Source organism: Eulemur rufifrons, chromosome 28, assembly GCF_041146395.1.
Source record: "Eulemur rufifrons isolate Redbay chromosome 28, OSU_ERuf_1, whole genome shotgun sequence".
In the NCBI taxonomy this organism is placed as follows: domain Eukaryota; kingdom Metazoa; phylum Chordata; class Mammalia; order Primates; family Lemuridae; genus Eulemur; species Eulemur rufifrons.
The window spans coordinates 57,134,939-57,152,471 of NC_091010.1; the positions used below are offsets into that span (position 1 = coordinate 57,134,939).

Here is a 17,533-nt window from a genome sequence, read left to right on the forward strand (position 1 = left end):
AAATGGGCCCCAAATAATGTTCTGTGTTTTGTCCCTGTGTCTCGATGGATCTCTTACAGTGCAAAACAATTGCAAGAACAACCCGTGTGGCCGGGGCCATTGCCTCATCACCCAAAGTCCTCCCTACTACCGCTGTGCCTGCAAACACCCTTACATGGGTTCTCACTGTTCCATAGGTGAGTGGTGGAGGCCCCTCCTGTGCTTTCTCTGCCCTCGGTCGTGCCTGGGGTCCCTGCATCCTATCGTGTGGAAGTCCAGATGCATCTGGTGTTTTTGTGGCATCCAAGATGGCCCTTTTCACTAGGATTTCTAAAGTTCAGCATCCCTGGAGAGCCCAGTGGGAATTGACTGATCTGTGTCCCTTCCCGTCTAAAAAGAATCATCCTGAAACTCACTTCCTCCAGGAAGTAGGTCCTGCTCGTTCCCGAGAGGGGGCCACACAGGGGAATTAATACATATTGATTCACGACTACGAGTCAGACTCAGTCCCAGGAGATTTGCATTCTCTCTGGCATTTTCCCAGAAACACAGCAAGGAAGAGTTTTACCAACGAAGGAACTGAAACTTAGAGAGGTTCACTAATGTGCTCATGGTCACGTGGCTATCACGGGGCAGAGCCACAGTTCAACCTAAGGCTCATGTGTACTAGAGTGTCAGTGGGTCTGTCTTACCCTTGGGTGACCCATCCTTTGTGCAAGGATGGACACCAGAAGAGAGCCACCAGTATCTCCTCGTCATCTCAGATGGAGGCTGCAACTCCCTCTGAAGCGCCTTCCCGGCCCCTTCCCTGTGTCCACAGTGGCTCCCGTGTGCAGGCCAAACCCCTGCCGGAATGGCGGCACCTGCTCCCGGAATAAGCGGAGATCCAAATTCTCCTGCTCCTGTCCTGACCTCTTCAGGGGCAGATTCTGCGAAGTAGGTACGAGTCTCTGCCACCCTTTCATCAGAAACTCAGGCCCACAAGTGAGGCCTGTGGAATCCTTTTCTGTTTGGGTTTTGTTGCCAGAATGCGGTTCAAGTTAAGTTTCCCAAACTCTACTATTGCCTCAGCCTTCCAACCTGGGGCCGTGGGGTGTGTCTTTCTCTGTGTAGAGAAAGTAATAAACTGAGATACACAGTAGCCAAAGCAAACCACCGGGGCATCCCTGGGCCTCAGCCCAGCCTCCACCGGTTCTTGTGTGAGCCGGAATTAAGGAATTAAGCTCCCACCTCCCACAACCACTATATTTCATGTTTTGAAGCAGGGTGGAATGTGGAACATTCAAGCACCTTGTGTCTAAAACTTTGTGGTGAAATTTCAGGGGGATAAATATTCAGGCCCAAGCCTAACACCCCTTGATACGCCCGCCCGCCAAGCCCGTGTTGGGAGCAGCATGGCCGCTGCTACCAGTTCTCACGTCCCTGCCTTCTCTCTCCGAGGTCCGGGTGACTGCTATGTTGGCGACGGCTCCTCTTACCGAGGGCAAGTGAGCACGACAGTCAACCAGCGCACGTGCCTTCACTGGAACTCCCCCCTCCTCTTGCAGGAGAATTACAACGTGTTTATGGAGAATGCTGAGTCTCATGGCATTGGGGAGCACAACTTCTGCAGGTAAAAATTACCTTCTTCCCTGTGCTCAGTCCTTGATTTTGAAGCAGATCATTGAAAGTCATCAGCCTTCTTTCTAGGAAGATTTTCCTACACATGACAGGTGAGGTGATGCTGCTATAACAAACAATTCCCAAATCTCCGTGGCTCAAATACATCAAAGTTTATTTCTTACTAATGCTCCCTGTGTCATGTGGGTTGGTGGTGGTGACGATTGGGGATTCAGCTCCACAGATTCAGAAGGACAAGAAGAGACTGGAAAACAGAGCATCACTTTTTTACTACCTCAACCTAGAAGTGGGACATCATCTCCCCACACGTATTTCATTGGTCAGAAATAGTGACGGGGCCCCATGTAACTTCAAGGCAGAAATGCAGAGGAGCAAATGGAATGTCTGTTGGGCATTACAGTCTCTGCCCTGAGGATGTTCAGGTTTTCCCATGTAAGGACAATGCCGTCACCCTCCCTGGTGATGACGCTAGCTACCTTCCTCCGCTTCTGTGGCCTGCAGACCCCTCTGCTGTTCTACTGCAGATTGTCTAACCAAGGCCAATGACTTAGCAGAGTTGCATATCGGGGGCAGGGGTCCTTTGCAATGGCTTTAAACTGGCCCCATAAACAAGAGGATTTTCCTTGCACAAAACACTAGTCACCTTCCACTTGCACTCATCGCGAGTTCTTCCCTTCATGGAGCTGAATTCAGGAAGCCTCCTGGCGACCTCTCTCAGAGGAACCCCCTTCCGTTCTCAGAGGAACCCTACGCTCACCATGTTTCGGTGGCCACTTTACTTCCCTGACAAAGAAGGGTCTTCTGTAAGGATCTTGTTTCTTTTCCCACAAACAATTTGATACGTCCCATGGATCTGGCACAAGGCTTGTGAACTATTTCCTGGTCCTTGGGATTCTCCTCTGGAAGTTAAAGTTTTGCCAAGAAACTATGACCACCCCTCTATGCCAAGGTTTGCTAACCTGTTGGAGGATTCAAAAGGAATGTGGTCCCAGAAGGGGCACAAGAGACTGGCACCTCTTGTACACAGGTCCTTTAATGAGATCCAGTGGGTTCACTACGCCTTGGTCCTGAGTTCTTTTGTTTTATGTTTTAGAAACCCAGATGGAGACCAAAAGCCCTGGTGCTATGTTAAAGTTAGCAGTGAAAAGGTGGAATGGGAGTACTGCGAAGTCTTGGCCTGCTCAGCCCAAGGTGAGGGTGTGGCTGTACAAAGTCCCCGGGGCTGGGGAGGTTGCAGATCCATAGAGTGACATCCCTGGCACCCCACCCCCCTACCCCACCTTCCCCCACACCTGCTTTAACAATTCCCATCCCAGCACCCACCCAACTCCCAGCCCTCTGCTCCCCTCAGGATGCTACGCAGCCTGGAGACCTCTGTAAGCTTGGGCCAGGTGGGCCAGCTGTGAACTCATGTTTCCCGACTCCAAGTCCGTGGTGTGCCAGACACTGTGCCGGGCCCTGGGTGTACAGTGGTGATCAAACATTGGCTGAGCCCCCACGGCCTCTCAGGCCTCTCAGCCCCCTCCAGCCTCACAGTCTTCCTCCCAGTCTGCCCTGGCCTCCTCTGTGCCCACACCTGGAACAATGCACCCTCCCACTCTGACCAATGGGATTCCCTCCCTGAACAGTTTCACATCTGTGTCTTTGCTCTTACGGTTGCCTCTGTCATAATACTCCATCCCATATCTGCTCTTGTCCATATCCACCCATTCTTGGAGAACCAACTCAAGTATCCCCTCCTCCAGGAAGTCCTCCTTGATCTCTCAAGTGAAGTGTTGTCTCTTCCTCCTTACAAACCCCAAGGAATGGATCAAGGCACTGCCCACAAAACACTTATTGCTCTCTCCTTTGCACCACAGTCAGCTGTGCAAATGTCTTATCTAACCTACTTCATCTGGATATCCAACCATTTACACTGAACCCCCCCAATATGTGTCTGCATTAGTGAATAGCTAAGTACATACCCAGTGATGGATTTATATACTTACATTCATACTGATATGCGTGTACACATGTCAATCCTAGGAATAACACACTTGGAAATGAGGAAAAAAATCTTCCTTGCTAATTCCCTAGACCTGCTTTATATTAATGAATATATTCAACAAATAACATTTGTGCACCTACTTCGTGCCCACCCAGTGTGCACCCGTGCAGTCTTCTCTGCCCCAGCGCCTTGCTCATGGCTGGACTCCGAGTCGTACCTCTGCCCGGGTCCTTCTGAGGGGCCCGAGGGAGGCTGAGTAGAGTGATCTGTCTTTCTGTGTCCCGCAGGCGGCGCCTACCTGGAGGAAAGCCCGACTGAGCCCTTGGCCAAGCCCCTGGGGTTTGACTCCTGCGGGAGGACCGAGACGGCGCAGAGTCAGGTCAAGAGGATCTACGGAGGCTTCAAGAGCACGGCAGGCAAGCACCCGTGGCAGGTGTCGATCCAGACCGTCTCCAGGCCCCGGGGCCACTTCTGCGGGGGGTCGCTGGTACACCCCTGCTGGGTGCTCACTGCCGCCCACTGCACTGAGTAGGTGCCCGCTGGGGGCGGGGCCGGGGTGACGAGAGTACAGCGGTGCCCTCTCCTTCCTCGCTGAGCAGCATCTTGGTAGCTCTGGCAGGACTGAGGGGTCGACCTCGCTCCAAGGGCAAAAAAGTGGCTCCTTAAAGCCAGACGGAAAACAGCGACTGTGTCTAGAATGCTCACCACGGGCACTGCGTGTGTCATACGACATTTAATCCTCAACCACCTACTGGAAGACGAGCCAAGGGAGGGCAGGGGGTTTGATCTGTTTTATTATTATAAATTGTGGCATCTCCAGTGCCTCGAGCAGGTCTCTTTGTACATGGCAAGTGTACACTAAATACCTGTGGAGAGAAAGAGTGTACTGTTACTCCCTTTTCATAAGTGAGAGCCCTGAGTCTTGGGAAGGTTTGGCACCTTGCCTGAAGTCACGTGGAAAGTAAGCGGGCAAATGAGATGTCAATCCCGGTCTGTCTGCTCCCCTGACCTCCTTAGTCCTGCTCCACTGTCTGCTGCCATCACCAAGGAGCCTTTTGGGTCAGGTGTCTTCAGTCGGGTCTCCTGGGTGCCGCAGAGAAGCAAGTACCTTCTGGGGAGCTAAGGAGTCACGCCCTCCTCCAAGTTCCCTGTGCTCATGGCCGGGGCTGCTCCCACGAAGCCCAGGTTTCAGAGGTGGCCTTGAAGGTCTTCCAGTCCACCTTGTTATGAAATGATTTCTTCTGGGATTCTAGAGAGGTGCTCCCAAGAGAGACTGAGCAAGCAAACGTGAGCATCTACCAAGGGGTTTTAGAAGATCTGTCCAAGACGGCAATGGCTGTTCTTTTGCCAGGCCCAGGGAGAACGGGAGGTCTCCCAAAAAGTGGGGTAAATGTTACATTTGGAGCTTGCTTCCGTTAATAAAGCAGCTCCCTGATATTATCTGGACCCCACGGCAGGTTCTGCGAGCGAGACAAAGGTTACGGATGAGGATGCCGAGGCTACAGAAGGTCGGGGGCTTTACCAAAGGTCACACAACCCACCAGGAGCAGAGTCGGGGGTTGGCTTAGGTCTCTCACATCCCAGGGCTATTTCCTGACCATCTTATTTTCTTATCTTGTAGAGAAAAAGCTAGATATCTAAAAGTGGTGCTGGGAGACCAGGACCTGAAAAAGACAGAATTCCACGAGCAGATCTTCGGGGTAGAGAAGATATTCAAGCACAGCTCCTACCATGAAACAGATGAGATTCCCCACAATGATATTGGCAAGTCTCCTCTCTCATGGATCTCCTGCGGGTCTTGAACCTGAGGTTTGGTTCTAGAAGGTGTTCTTGATCATTTTGGTCCCTTGTAGATCCTGTATGGGAGAGTATGTATTCCCGGGGTTTTTAGTGCTTAAGGGCGTGTGTTGATGCTGTGGATAAATGGGCACACACTTTTAAACGGAGAGGAAGAGAGGCTGGGGATATTGCGCTGTGGAAAGAGCTTGGCTCTGAATCCCAGCCCCCTACTTTATAGCCAGGAGCTGGTCTCCTCCCTGGGCCTCTGTTTTCTCTTCTGTATAATGGGGACACTGATGCGCCACTCTCAGCCTCCCGCGTGTTCAGTGATGTGCGTGCAGACACACCTGACACCTGGTGAGTGCTTGGGTGCAGAGGCAAGGATGCTCTTAAGCTCCTGGCCGCTCCGGTCTATACCGCATTCCTCCCTTCCCGGGACCCCTCCCTCTCTCTCCTTCCTCAGTAGCTCTTTTTAAACTTACAGGCTGTTTTTTAACAAATGGATTAGAAATTATTTCAAACTCAGTTATTATTTCTTGATATTACTCTCAGCCTGAAGTGTTACTCCTCCCCAGGCGGAAGTTCAAAAAATGCAATGACTGAGGAAGAAGTTTTTCAGGTGGGGGTGGGGAGAGGGATTTGCTACACCTTCCGAAGCAAGTGGAAGCTGACGCTTCTCTGACAAAGCAGCAACGTCACACCCATTTCCTCTCTCTCCCACCTAGCTTTGCTCAAGTTAAAGCCAGTGGATGGTCACTGTGCTCTGGAGTCCAAATACGTGAAGACCGTTTGTCTGCCGGACGGTCCCTTTCCCTCTGGGACTGAGTGCCACATCTCTGGCTGGGGTGTTACAGAAACCGGTGAGTCCAGCCATGCCCTCTCCCACGACTTAGGCGAGCGGCATCAACCAGAGGAGAACTTGACATGTTATATTCAAAATGCATTATCAAAACAAAGCATCTGCCTCATCGTTGAAGCTCTAGTTAAATCTCTTCACCTGCCTGTCCCTGGCCCCTACCCCTAGATGCTTGAAGTTCATCGAGCACTGACCCTGAACCCATGGGGCCCTCACTCCTCGCCTAGGCAGATTAGAAAGAGGATATTCTGGGAGGAACATAAATTTTGGAGTCAGACAGACTTGCATTAGATTCTCGGCTTTGTCGCTTGAACAACTGAGTTTTAGTTTCCCAATAATCACCTCCTAGATTAGGAATCATGATCACGGGAAATGACAGACTCCTACAGAGATATTCATTAACTGAGCCCCTGGGGGGGGTCGGGGGTCGGGTCTCATCTCCGTCTGTCCCACAGCACTTTGGTCAGGGATTTCCATGGTAGATGTGCTATAAAATGTTGTTAAATCAAGCTATTGATTTGTCTTTAGGATGTGGTCTTATCTAAAACAGTAACCAAAGGGTTACTTTCCTCATAGTACTGGCAAGACTATATTTTCTACTAGAAAAAAATTCAGAAGGGTATTTCAAGTCTTTCCCAAATACTCAAAATGTATTTCTCTTCCTTCCCAAATCTTGTCTTTAAGAATGGACAGCAAGGATCACTCTAAATAGGTCTACATTCATGAAGAAAGTAAAATGTAGCATACAAATTTGTCAGAGGCTTTTGGGAAAGGAGATTGCTGGCAAATTTGATTTCGGGTCAGCCAGAAAACTCTCTGTAGCCATCGTCCTCGTGGGCCACCCGAACCTTCCCACCCCTGCTCGGCTCAAGGGGGGTCTGGCCAGTGCGCTGATGTCTCAGATGGGAATCTTACGGGGCCTCAGGTTAGCATTATTTTGTTTTCCATCAATAGGCCTCTAAGACTTTATGTTCAAAGTCCGTGACGTGTCTTGATTGATTTCATCATCTTTAGAGGGGGATGCCTGCTCTAGGAAGCAGACAACCGAGTGCACCAGGGCATCACCCACCCATCCATCCACTCACTAAGAATCTACTCTGTGCCAGCCCTTCTGTTAGTCATGGGAAATTAAAAAATGGTTACGATACCCTCTCTGTCCCCCCAAACTTCATGGTCTAGCTGGGGGGACAGAGAAGGGAATAAATGGTCCTGGTCCGTCATGGCCAATGCAGCATTGCAGGTCTGCATGAGCATGGTGACGGCTGGAGATGAGCTGTTTCCACCTGTGCCTCAGAAAAACTCTTTTCCTGAGCTCAGAGCTGGTGGCCTGCTCCTTACTACTGACAGTTTCTGATGAAGTCAGTGCCACCTTGGTCCCCACAGTAATGGCTCTGTTCTCTGCCCCACAGGGGATGAGTCCCGCCAACTCCTGGATGCCAAAGTCAAGCTGATCGCCAACAGTCTGTGCAACTCCCGCCGACTCTACAACCACCTGATCGACGACAGCATGATCTGTGCGGGAAACCTTCAGAAACCTGGGCGAGACACCTGCCAGGTCAGAGACTCCAAATGGTGCTGGGAGGAGGAGAGGCTTACAGGACGTGACCCCGGGCACAGAGGCCCCTCACAGCCCTGGGCTGGGAGCCGGTGTCAGAGTCTACCTGCCATAGAGCGAAGGCACAGGCAGGGCGCATCTGTCCCCGGCATGTGGATCCATGTCAGTCCAGGATGACTCAGCAGAATGACCACAGCGGCCACTTTGCCTACATTATCTACTTTAACTCTCAGCACCCTCTGGCAGGGGGGACGTCATTATCACCATTGTACAGATGCTTACAGAAGTCACCTTGGCCTAGAGCGACGGGATGGTGAGTGGCAGGGCTAGAATTTGAACAACGAGGGCTGTGGGACACCACAGCCTCTGCCACGTTGCTCCGCCGTGTTCAAATACGAAGAAGCTGCTTCTGGCGTCTGTGTTGGGCAACGTGTCTGAAAATCACAGTCAACAGGGAACTGTCCAGAAAACCAGTGGTTAGAAGGAAAAAGATGTAAGGCCTAGAGATTTCACAATAATATTAACTGATCACTAGGACTTGTGTGTGTATGTGGGATGGGGAGAGAGAGTGACCTGGCCCCAGCAAACTAAGCAGCCCTGTGGCCTGGGGCCTGCCTGACATTCTCCCTGGTCTAGGACTTTGGGAAGCCCAAGCTGCTGAGGCCTGTGGCAACTCAGAGACGATGGGGGAGAAGGTGGTGGCTTCATCAGCTGGTGCTAAAGTGACCTCAGGCCCCAGCCCCAAGGCAAAGCCCACTTCCCATCACCCCTGTCTCTGCAGGGGTCACACCACACAGGGTGCATCCTTCTCAGACTCAGAATTTTCTGCCTATTGTCTTTATAAACCATCCAACTGTCCTGGAAAACCCAAGGCGTCCACATTCACATCCTGGCTCCCTGATGGAACCTCCCTACAGTGGGACCCAGCAATGTTTTGCTGGCTTTGAGCCCACGTTGGGATGGGAAATCGAGGGCTGTGTCTCCAGGGTTTGTGGCTCTCCTGGGAACCCCCGTCCCTTCCCAAGGGGCCACACATGCTCAGAGGAGGGGCATGGCCAGATACATGCAATTTTCCCTAAGCTTCTGGAAGATGAGTAGTAACAGAGATCGTTCAATTCCCTAGACAATTCAAGGGTTTCACTTGCAGGTTTTGGGAACAGTTGTGCGTTTGAAACCTGGTCCTGTCTCTTACCTTGTGACCTTTTTCAATCACCAAAGTAATTCTCTAACCTCAGATGCCTAATCTATGAAATGGAACATATCCATAAGATCGTAAGGTTATGGATAAGATCAAAAAAGAGAATTCATTTTTTAAAAAACCTACCAGTTGTAGTGCTTAAGTAGAAGTGTCTGACAGCTATCCTCACCATCATCATCCTCCCACTCAGTGGAGGGCTCACCGGCACTATTCTATTCTATGCACTTTACTAACAATCTGCACAAGAGCCCTGGTGGAAGGGACATCTAATACTATCCACAGTTTACGATGTGAGACACTGAGCCCCTAGGCCACATGTCTGGCAATCAGCAGGGCCCGGTTTGCAGCCCAGAAGGTCCCCATAGACTGTGCTGAACACTTAGGTCATGCTGCCTCTGGGTCTCCATCCCCCTCACCTGTGTGTGCCCTGCTGGCCCTGGGAGGGCTTCCTCCAGCAGGGTGCCAACCCCGGTCGGCTGCTCGAAGGAGCAAGTCAAGGGCCCCTGAGAATGCACAGTAAATATCGGTATGACTAAGAGTCGGGAAGTGCAGCCCTGTGGCTTCTCTGCCAAGCCCTCACAGACTTGGGGACAGAGGACAGTATCAGCTTCTCTCTCTCCAGAGTCTTGCACCATGTGACACACAGGAAGGGCCTTGCCACTGCTTTCCAGAGAAGCACCCCCTGGGGAGAGATGGAGACATCTCCAAGTATATTCTGGTTCACAAGGCTGAACTTGTGCCTCTGTTTCCCTTAGGGTGACTCTGGAGGCCCTCTGACCTGTGAGAAGGATGGCACCTACTACGTCTATGGCATCGTGAGCTGGGGTCTGGGATGTGGGCAGAAGCCAGGGGTGTACACCCAAGTGACCAAGTTCCTGAGTTGGATCAAGGCCACCATCCAAAGGGAGAATGGCTTCTAAGGTCCTGTCTTCTGAACCTCAGAGCCCATCCTCCTCACACACAGACAAGGGGACGCCTCCTGGGCAGCCACAGACACCCCTGGGAGTGAAGTGTCCATGCACTAGCAGAGACGACCTGGCCTGGGCCCTCCTGGACCAACATGTGCCCCATCTGCCTGCCCGGGTAGCCCAAGGAACGATGGAATCCACACAAATACATTATGTTTGCTTCCCTTGAAACAACGGTACCTTCTAGAAAATCAGTGTTCACAGAGACTGCCTCCACCTGGGACATTTGCAAACTCGGACTACAGATTGCCCGGCACCAGTGGGAGTCACCTTCACACCTTTATTCCTCATCCCAGACACTGGAGGTACTCGACAGAACCAGCCAACCGCAGCTCGGTATCCGAGAGAGGACCAAAAGCACAACATTCTCCATTTGCTTTCAGAGTTGTTATTTTAATAACGGCAGATCTGGGTGGGCTCGTGGGCCATTTTCACAGCTCGCCCGAACCGCACCATCTACAGCATGTCTCAGGCGGCAAACGTCCTCTCCGCTGGCTTCCCTCTCAAAGAATCAGGGTGGACACTGCTCACTCACAAGGGCAGAGCCCTCTTCCTTTTGACGTGCAGAATCTCCATGGCATCCGGGTTCACCTCCCCCATCTGCTGATCTCCAGCCTGCACTGCCTCCGGCCCCCCCTGCAGAAATCAAACAGCCCCCTTGAGTGCAAAGGAAGCTCCATCCTGCTCCCACGGGACATGCTAAGACGCCCCGGGAGCTTTGCACATGCTCACACTCCCCCTCCCGCTCCCCTCCTCCACCCTCCCCAGGAGAAAGGATTCTCAAGGCAAGAATGAGAAAGAAACAAAGCCAGTCCCTCATTTAGACAGGGCATCTTTCTCCTGAACAAAGTAGGGTTCAAAATGCAGACGGTGGTAGCCAGCGAGTCCCTGACCCTTTCCGAGAATGTAACGAGCAAGCAGTCAGCACAGCCTGGGCTGCCCTGGCCCGGGATTGATGTCGCCCCGGTAGGTTTGCCTCTGCAGAACTAATAGCTGTGACTTCAGAGAAAACCCTGCAGGAAGTTTAACCCGTGTGTCATCTGCCTGGTCATCTCAGACCCATGAAATTAGGCGCCTTGCTTGAGCTGCATTTCACACTTCTTTAGAGCTAGCTGACCTTTGGCCAAAAATAAACTTTGAAAAGAAACAACGAGTTTGTCTTTCCCCGTGGCCTTGCAAGCCAGGGTGGGTTGGCAGCTTGCTACTCACGTAAGCCCCCCGGAGACCCAGGCCCCTTGCGTTGGCCAGTTCTGCTGCCCGCCGAGCCATTTCCACTTTGTAGGAGCCAGGAGGGGTCCAGCCAATACCTCTGGTCAGGTTCAAGTCTGATTTGTACTTGACCTTGGAGAAAGGAGGCAAGAGGATCATGTTAGCAGGGTCTGGGGTGGCTTGACCACGGAGTAGACAGGACTAAAAAGGCAGCCACAAGATGGGAATATGCTAAAGTAAAGCCAGAGCGAGGGGAGCAAATCCTCCTTCAGCAGGAGCTCCTGGACGTGGAGGACACCATGTGCTGTGGGCTGGGCCAGCACACTGCTGTTCCTTGCACTTGTCTCATTCAAGGGATGGGAGCTGCAGTGGGGCAGGGAGGGGACACCTGTTCCTACCTGAACTTACTCTGTGGCCTTAGGGAAGTCACTTCCCTTCTCCGGGCTTTAGTTTCTTCCCAGGGAAAGGGCAAGGGCTGGGTTAGGTAACTACTGAGACCCCTTGGAAGCAGTGCAGCATAGCCAGCAAGAGCCTGGGCTCTCACATCAAATCAAACAGGGTTCATATCTCAGGCCTGCCAGTATTTGCTGTGTGATCTTGAATAAGTTACTTAACCTCTCTGAGCCACAGGTTCCTCATCTGTAAAATGGGGCAGTACTGGGGTTGTCTTGTTATGTGGCACAATGCTTAGAAAGCATTTGGCACAGAGCCCGGCCCACTATACAGAAGCAAGAAACGGTAGTTACTGTTATCATTCCTCCGGCACCAAAGTGTTAGGGGTCTTGGATTCTAACTCAGCCTGGCTTCCCAGATAGGGGAACATGGTACGTGGGACTATGGAAGAGACACTAGGGGAAGGCGGCTCACATCACTCTGCAGCTGGTGAGCCTTCTGCGCGTGCTTCAGGCCCAGCTGCTCGGGGTCGCAGCTGGGCTGGGGCAGGGGCTGCCTATAATGCACGTCGCTGGCCAGCTGCTGGCTCCTCTTGGCCTGAAGGAAGCCGGGCTGGTCTGTGCAGCTGTGGAACTGGGACCGATTCTTGGCAAAGTCCTTTTTGTACTCATTGTCACTCTGAAGTCTGCTGGCGTTGAAGAAATGCCTCATCCGTGGGTCGTCGTGGATGCTGCGGTACCCAATCTGCAGGCCCCGGTCCCGCAGGAAAGCCTCTTTGTACCGGAACTGCAAGTTGGAGCAGCAGAGGTGCATCACAGGTGTGCATCACAGGTGTGCATCACAGGTGTGCATCACAGGTGCCCACCTCGCCCCGGGCCAGCCCACGGGATTCTCAGCAGGAGGCTCCAGAATGGGTTAAGGGCACAAGCTTTGGGTTTAAGCAGACCTAGCTGTGTAGCCTTGGGCCAGTTACTGAGTCTCCCTCTGAGCCTCAGTTTCCCCATCTGATAAAGTGGGAAAACGATCTACTGCCCCCTACCCAGGGGTGTTGAGAGGATTCAACCAAACAAGGGCTGAGCTTCCTGTCTGGCGCCAGCTCGTGCCCACTGTGTGGAGGCTACTGGAGTTGCTGCTGGGATGAACACTCCAACAGGAAGAGAAGTGTGCCCGTTCTCACGCAGCCACTCTGCCTTCGATTCCTTCCAGCTTTCAGAGACCTAGTCCAGGGCTCCTCAAACCATCTACAGTGACGGACCACTTTCGTTGTGTTTTGCTTTTTAAATTTACAACGCATTAAAGAGCAATACGTGGTCCTGCATGTGACTAGGGTGTAGTAGTACCACGTGCATTTGATAACACCCAAACGGGCCTTCACCCTGCTCAGTGAAATGAGCCCACTGGTCACATACTTGGATGCTGCAACATCTAATTGCTAAAAACATTTCAAAAAATGCTTCCCTTGATTTCTGTACTTATCACATTGTGAACAAGCAAGAAACCATTCCCAGGTGAGCCTGTGTCTAGTGCTGTGGAACACTTGTCTCGTCAATGATGCCCTCTTTTTTGATAATGATAGTTGCCATGTTTGGAACACCTGTTATGTGCCAGACACCATCTACCATTTTGTTTTCACTCCCACATCAATCCTAGAAGACAAGATCCCTATTTCACAGATGTAGAAATTGGAGTTCAGAGAATTTAAGCAACTTGCCCAAGACAAACAGCCAAATTCCTAAGTGACTGAGCCAGGATTTGAACTCAATTCAATCTAAGGCAAAGGCCCAGTTGCTTTCTACTCTACCACACTACACTCCAGCTAAAAGGAGTCCCTCTCTTGCAAATCAACAAACCAATCACATGTTCATTGATTTCTAGGTACTCATAAACTTTTAAGAATGCCTTTCTTAAAGGAGAGGGAGCAAAAATACAACCCTCCCCGATCTTAAATTTCTGGCTAAGATCCTAGAAAATAGGACTCATTTTTTGCTTTCATTAAAATACAGTTCATGTTCAGTTTTGGTGCAGGGAGAGGGAAACAATCTCGATGGGTCCTGGTGGTTTGCCTTTCAGCAGAACTGGGAAAACCAGAGTAAAACCCATCAGTGATGAAGGGAGGGCGTGCGGCCTTACGTCACTGGCGATCTCCCTGGACGCCCGGGCAGTCTGGAACGGGATGGCATCCAGCCTGAAGTCGTAACTGCCAGCCCGGGTCTGCTCCCAAGAGTTCCTGTAGACATTCTAGATTGGGAAAACAAAAACACGAGTAAGCAGAGTCACGCCACTGTCTTGCGTGCTGCTGGTTCTCAGGAGCGGGTCCTAAGCATGTGCACCCTTTGCTTTGTTGGTTCCCAGGATGGCAGAGCCCGTCCTGGGGACTCCCCAGCTCTGGGATTGGCGGGTTGGCCACAAAGGGCTTCAGCTCTGAGCCCCCGACCTGACTGCGAGGCCCTGCTCCGTGGGGCTAGAGGTCAGTGGGTCTGGCTCATTTGCTGCTCCCCTGCCCACTCCTTCCTGCTCTGCATTCGCTTTCAGTGCCTCTGACTGGCAGCCTCTAGATGCCAGAACTCAAACTTCCAGAATCCAGTTTCTTCCCACATGCTGCAAGTGCTGTTCCTTGGGTCTTGGCACCCACGTGTTCATTAGCTCCACTGACTTCCGGGGGTGCCCCCAGCCTGCCTTTGATGTCGCGCCCCACACCATCACTCTGAGGCATGCTGCATCTCACACACACCCCTGGTGCCTGCACGAAGGGAAGAGCCTTCACCTGAATTAAATTTATTGTCAAGAACCTGACCGAGCACCTGACCCATGTGTTTCATATCTTCCTCTTTCATTTTTTTCCCTTTTCAAGTTGTTCTCACACGCCCTCTGGGAGTCTGTAATCATATCCTCTTAGTCCTCAGGTAGACCCACATCACCGATAGAGGCATCAAAATCTTCTGTGCCTTCATGTAGCTAATATTTTTTTCAAGATAAGGGAATGGCTCCATAAAAGGAGTCATCTGGAGCTCCCAGTGGAGGGCCATGCTTTATTCCGCCACAGAGAAGGGCGACAGCAGGAGAGGCTCATCACCAACAGACGACAAAGTGACAGCCCCAGACCGTGTCGGTCGCTCACGCGTTCCGCGAGCTACAGCAGGTCAGGGGGCCCTTAAGAACCTTAGTTTTGTCTCCTGGAAATGGAGGTCAAGGCTGGTCTCTGTTCTACGGGGCACTGGGGGCGCTAAGCAAAGGGGGAGTGGCAGATGAAAGGCAAAGGGCTCCTCCCCATCCCACAATGGGCCTGGAACCAGAGAGGACCGCGAAGTGCTTGGGCCCAGCATGGCGGACCTCATCCTTCCCGTGCACTGCGGGTCACCGTCACCTCCATCGCTGCCTCCAGCCCTGGCACCCAGCACCACAAACCACGAGCCATGCCTCTGGGTTCTGCCGGAAACACAGAACCATTAATCGCCGGGATAATCACCTAACTGACACATCACAAACAAGAGCCAAGATGATTAGATTTACTGGGTCACTGTTGAGTTTAGCAGCTGCAACCAAAAGACATGTACTGGGCAGGAACGCTCAGATAGTGACAGCACAACAATCCCCCGTAGCATTACGCTTCCTGGTGTGGCAGCCCCACAAGTATCAGCGTAGCAGATGGAGTCCAAACCCTTAACACTCTCTGTAAGGGGGATTTGGGTCCTTCCTCCAGGAGCCTCCACACCAAATCTGGGCCAGGTATCGACACCAAACTTTACCCAACATCAAACTCCAGCGTCACCCACTTAGGTGTCCAACACCCTCCAGCTTCTGTGTCTCTGTAACTCGGGGTCAACTAGAAAGCGTGGCCCAGATTGGGGGTCTCCCGATGCGCCGGCTTCCTTCTCCTGGCAACTTCTCCCTGTATACTGTTTGCTGGATTGTGGTCTCGTCCTCCCGAGTTTTTTTTTTTATTCTGTTGAGGTTTTTGCCTTGCCACTGGGAGTCTTTAGATTCCGTAGGCTCTTTGATTTGGAACCCTGGGCGTTCCACTTCTTTATCACAGTGGGCACAGTTTTGTCCTCATCCTCACACATTAGAGTCATTTGATTTTTAGTTATTTCGGCTGCCTTACACATCTCAATGGCTTTCTTTGCCCAGGAAGGTCACTTTCCCTCCACATCTTCCTCGCAGAGCACTTGATCCAATTGTGCGTGTTCTACACGCCCCCGAAAAAGTGCTCTTTCAAAAGAGGTCCACGAGTTCTCCATATCCGCATACCCTGGCGGCTAATTTCAGCTCCAGGACTCTGCAGATGGGCGTCCCTTGTGAGAGGGAAGATGCCTCTCTCACCAACCTGGGGTGGCTGTCCTCCTTACCCTGGGCCCCAGGTGGACCGGGAGTTTTATTCCAGTTTCCACAGCCATGGGCCTCTAGTAGTTCCTCAAATGGAGGCCTGGCCTCCCCCCATCCTGGAAGCATTAATGAGATGGATGTTTTGTGCAAGCTCTGCCGAGGGGGAGGTCCTGCTTCCCCAGATGAAGGTCAGCCCACCGGAGCTGCTGTTCTAAAATTATCCCTTGCACGTCCCTCAAAAGCATCAAATGGTCATAATAACTCATATTTACAAAGCACCATCGCATTCACTGCATGGGATCCCACAGGGCTTTACAAATGCAACAAACTAATACACACGCTAACTAGAAGGCGCCTCTCGCCAACCCCTGTGAGGCAGCCACCTCTGGGGTGAGCGGCAGCAGCTGTTGATCTGCACGAAGCCCCAGGACACAATGGCCAGGCCAGGGAGGGAAGAATGGCTGGACTCTGGGAGGCCCCACACTGCCCCAGGCCGACACACTCGGCCTGTGTTATTCTGATCTGACAGTGTCTTTTGATTCTGCCGCCTCTCTACCTGTTATCCGAGGATCACAGCTTCGCTGGCGGAGCGGCCGCCTATTCTATTACAACCAGGGGCCTCCAACCCCTGCCAACAACAAGCCTGGGTTTAGGAAACAGCATCTTGGTTATGCACGCAAAGGGCACATGTCCAGGGGAAACTAAAGTGTTGAAGGCCACAGTCCCATGCACAAAGGAGCGAGCTGCATTTGGACAGGATGGACTCCAATCGCAGCATCTTTCCAAACCATCACAGCACCACTCCGTCTCTACAGTTATGCTCCTCTGAATGGCCGAGGAGAGGGGCCCAGGAAACAAATAGAGCAGCTGTCTACACCCGCCAGGCAAGGGGGACCACCCTGATTGTTACTCAGCACACAACTGAGGTCTTTGGAGCCATGCCCAGAGTCAGAATTTTACAGCTGGAAGGAATTTCAGTTTAGCTCAGCCTCCTTCCCATTTTACAGGTGAAAAAACTGAGTCCCAGTGAGGAAAGCGACTAAAAGTCACACGTGCAGTTTGTCTCACTCTCAGTCCAGTGTTCTTTCAGTTCCAAGTCCTCCTTCCTGGGACTTTTAAACAAACAAAGTCCATGTTGGGCACAGATAACTTGACAAAAATAGACACACAGCATACGAACCACTAGTTCACTTACATCACTCAGATGCAGCGCGTTGAGGCGGGCTCGGGCGAAATCGGGGTGGTCGGGGATCACGGTGTATCTGTGCAGGGATTCGGCGTCCCCTGACCTATACAGGCGCTGTGGATAAGACAAGCTCATGGTAAGCGCAGAACTGCACTTGCTGATACCACAGGGGGACAAGCTGATTCCTTCTTGCCCCTCCCATCCAAGTGCCCAACAGATGGGGCAGAACCCAGCCCTGCCCATGGAGAATATCCCTCCAGAACCCACTGTTCGATGGAGGGTGCCCTTGTAGCCAAGGTCAGATGGGGGGCTGGTTTTAAATAGTCCCTACTAAGAATATTCATCAAGATCTGCTCCACAAACCAACAGCGTAGTCAGTCATACCTCTGTGTTTTACAAAGTATAAGTATAGATATTTCAGAGAATCTTTGCAGCTGAGCATTGGACATGCTTTTTACTAATAATGAGATATAGCCTCGA

At 51.8% G+C, this 17,533-nt stretch overlaps 2 protein-coding genes across 5 annotated transcripts in view; one reads left to right on the forward strand and one right to left on the reverse strand.

Moving 5' to 3' along the window:
* The window catches only part of HABP2 (hyaluronan binding protein 2), a 30,580-nt gene extending 20,111 nt beyond the window's left edge, over nt 1-10,469 (forward strand). The window contains exons 5-13 of the mRNA XM_069460405.1: nt 60-176; nt 800-919; nt 1,420-1,591; nt 2,693-2,790; nt 3,874-4,114; nt 5,208-5,350; nt 6,091-6,225; nt 7,631-7,776; nt 9,730-10,469. Of these exons, the coding sequence (XP_069316506.1) occupies nt 60-176; nt 800-919; nt 1,420-1,591; nt 2,693-2,790; nt 3,874-4,114; nt 5,208-5,350; nt 6,091-6,225; nt 7,631-7,776; nt 9,730-9,894 (1,337 nt within the window). The 3' untranslated portion in view covers nt 9,895-10,469. The remainder of the gene's footprint in view (nt 1-59; nt 177-799; nt 920-1,419; nt 1,592-2,692; nt 2,791-3,873; nt 4,115-5,207; nt 5,351-6,090; nt 6,226-7,630; nt 7,777-9,729) is intronic.
* The window catches only part of NRAP (nebulin related anchoring protein), a 64,381-nt gene continuing 56,736 nt past the window's right edge, over nt 9,889-17,533 (reverse strand). For 3 of the 4 annotated variants that reach the window (XM_069460402.1, XM_069460403.1, XM_069460401.1), the window contains 5 exons: nt 17,063-17,167; nt 13,675-13,782; nt 12,019-12,330; nt 11,152-11,283; nt 9,889-10,578 (listed from right to left, as the gene is read on the reverse strand). In XM_069460402.1, the coding sequence (XP_069316503.1) occupies nt 10,474-10,578; nt 11,152-11,283; nt 12,019-12,330; nt 13,675-13,782; nt 17,063-17,167 (762 nt within the window). In that variant the 3' untranslated portion in view covers nt 9,889-10,473. The other variant, XM_069460404.1, reaches the window with a different exon arrangement.